Source organism: Vicia villosa, linkage group LG2, assembly GCF_029867415.1.
Source record: "Vicia villosa cultivar HV-30 ecotype Madison, WI linkage group LG2, Vvil1.0, whole genome shotgun sequence".
NCBI classification, from domain to species: Eukaryota; Viridiplantae; Streptophyta; class Magnoliopsida; order Fabales; family Fabaceae; genus Vicia; species Vicia villosa.
This window is the reverse complement of record NC_081181.1, coordinates 214,547,530-214,549,822: the sequence shown is the minus strand read 5'-3', so window position 1 is coordinate 214,549,822 and position 2,293 is coordinate 214,547,530. Positions and strand designations below refer to the sequence as shown.

The 2,293-nt window shown below is 33.7% G+C and overlaps 1 protein-coding gene across 1 annotated transcript; it reads left to right on the top strand.

The window, feature by feature from the left end:
- The first annotated feature begins 1,182 nt into the window (after positions 1-1,182).
- Positions 1,183-1,962, top strand: LOC131653833 (uncharacterized). Its single transcript, XM_058924130.1, has one exon. The coding sequence runs from the start codon at positions 1,448-1,450 to the stop codon at positions 1,856-1,858; it is 411 nt and encodes a 136-aa protein (XP_058780113.1). The 5' UTR covers positions 1,183-1,447; the 3' UTR covers positions 1,859-1,962.
- Positions 1,963-2,293: the final 331 nt, after the last annotated feature.

Below are 2,293 nucleotides of genomic sequence, written 5' to 3'. Positions count from 1 at the left end.
TAAAGGTGGGACAATGATGATGAAGACACGCCACGCGTACAACATCACACCGCGTCAGATTCCACCCAAGCACGTCAGGTGCCACCTAAGGAAAAATTGACGCCGTTAGCAAAAATTGGACGGAAAGGACTAACGTGGTCTTTTTTGAACAATTAAATGACCACTTTGACACTTTTTAAAGATAAGGGATCAAAATGGACCTTGGGGTATAGTTACGGGACCAAAAAAGGTATTTTGCCAAAATATAATTAGAGGTGTAATTTTTTTTCTTCAAAAGATTAAATGTTATACATATGCTGAAATTAACACCCAATACTTGTGACTTTATTTCTTCAATCATTTAGTATGATAGCTGCGCCTATTCTCACTCATAATCCACACCCAATACTTATCGGTGAAGCTTAGTTTAAGTAAATGATTAATATCTTAATTACATTGATATATTGCTGAATGATTTCACCCCTAGTCCCTAATTAATTACTCGAATAGTACTAGTAGCATATTCATTGAGTAAGACACTCAAGTATGAGTAAATCATTCTTAAAGTCACGCCAAGGTTGTGACATCATGCTATATGACATTTATGCCCTATAGTTATTGTACAATACTTTTATTGCAAGTGCTAGCCAACAAGGAGAAAACCCATGGAAGAAAAGAAAACCCACATGGGTAAAGGATTACCAACTCAATTAGAATTAGAAAAAAAAGAAGAAAAAAAAAAGAGGTTGAGTGGCCGTAGAGATGACTCGAATTTAAACACTAGTAGTAGTTGTTACTTGGAATCTAGTAGTAGTTAGAGTTGTTACATCTATTACACAATCACAATGTACAAGTACCATTTTATGGAAATTGGTGTTTCTTTCGAATAACAAAAGGTAGTAAAACTAAACTTTATCCACAATCGTTCTAGGCAGAAATCAAACTCGACATTCGATCGATTCAATCTTTATTGTCTTGATATAGGATTTGAGTTTACAACAATGTCGATTAACTATTGAATTACAATGGTGTTTAGTCGAAAACCCCCATCATCAGTCTAGTTAAGGAAATATACGTACAAAAATTTTGACGATCAAATATCAACTAATTAAGGAGGTATCAGAGTCAACAAGTCCTAATTCAAAAGTGTCACTAGAGCGTGTACATCTTCTATTCTATCTAAAACTAACATTGAACATTTAGGAAATTACAAAGAATTGTTCAATGTTAGAGTTGGGGTGTGGTGAAAGCAAAACCTATAATTATGTTCCCCATTCATATCCACATCCCTCCTTTTCCCAAACACAAAAATTAAGGTCCAAGGAACAACCACTTCTTCCCAACCTCACGCCATTATAAAACCCAATGCAACCCACTCCACAACTTAACCCACACTACTCCTTCAACTTCCAAATATAAAACAAACAACCAAACCTCAATCATACAAAAACATTAAAACACACAAAAAATGTCCAACCCCATTGGTCTCATCCTCTTTTCTCTATCACTCCTCCTCACCCTCGTCACATCTCAAGAAAGAGCACCTCATGGACTTGTTTACCAAAACCCAAAAGCCTTTTCACCATCAGCCTATGAATTCTTCCATCCAAATTCACAAAAGCATAATGATAATGATCCATGCACTTCATCTAAATGTTCACCTTTTCCTTTAGCTGTTGAAGCTACTCAAATTCATGAAAGCAAAGACTCAAAATCAAACAAAGGTGGTAAAACATTGGGAGCTGGGGGCATGATTGGAATTATCTTTGCTGTTGGATTTGTTGTGGTTTTAGCTATGAGTGTGTATCATGTCAGAGTTACTCGTAAAGCTAACATGATTAGAGCTAAAGCTAATAATAGTATTCAACCTGAGGTTTGATGTGCATTAATTGCCTTATATAGTTATTTAATTTCGAAACATTGTGGTATATATAATTAATTTGTTGTACCTTTAATTTTATTTCTCTAATATCTTACATTTTAGTAATTTTGTGTTTTTTAGCTTGTTTGATTTGATTTTGGTTACTATATCTATATGTAATGTTATGATAGTGATTAGTTTCAAATTTGGATATTGTGTAACAATCGTACATGTCACGCATTTTGAAATTTTTATTAGTTACTTAGATTATTGGAAATGAGAAGCATGGGGACAGAAGTTACAAAACAACAAATTATATGGATAATGCAAGATAAAAAGTTATGAGAAGTAAAAATCATTACTATAAATTTGTTTTTTTCAATTGGCCTAGTAGTCAATAATATTATTTAATTAATTATGTTAGAAGGATGAGTGTGGTGATGGTAGGGGTCG

Coding starts and splice junctions, on each gene's coding strand:
- LOC131653833 (XM_058924130.1), top strand. CDS start 1,448: ATGTCCAACCCCATTGGTCTCATCCTCTTTTCTCTATCACTCCTCCTC.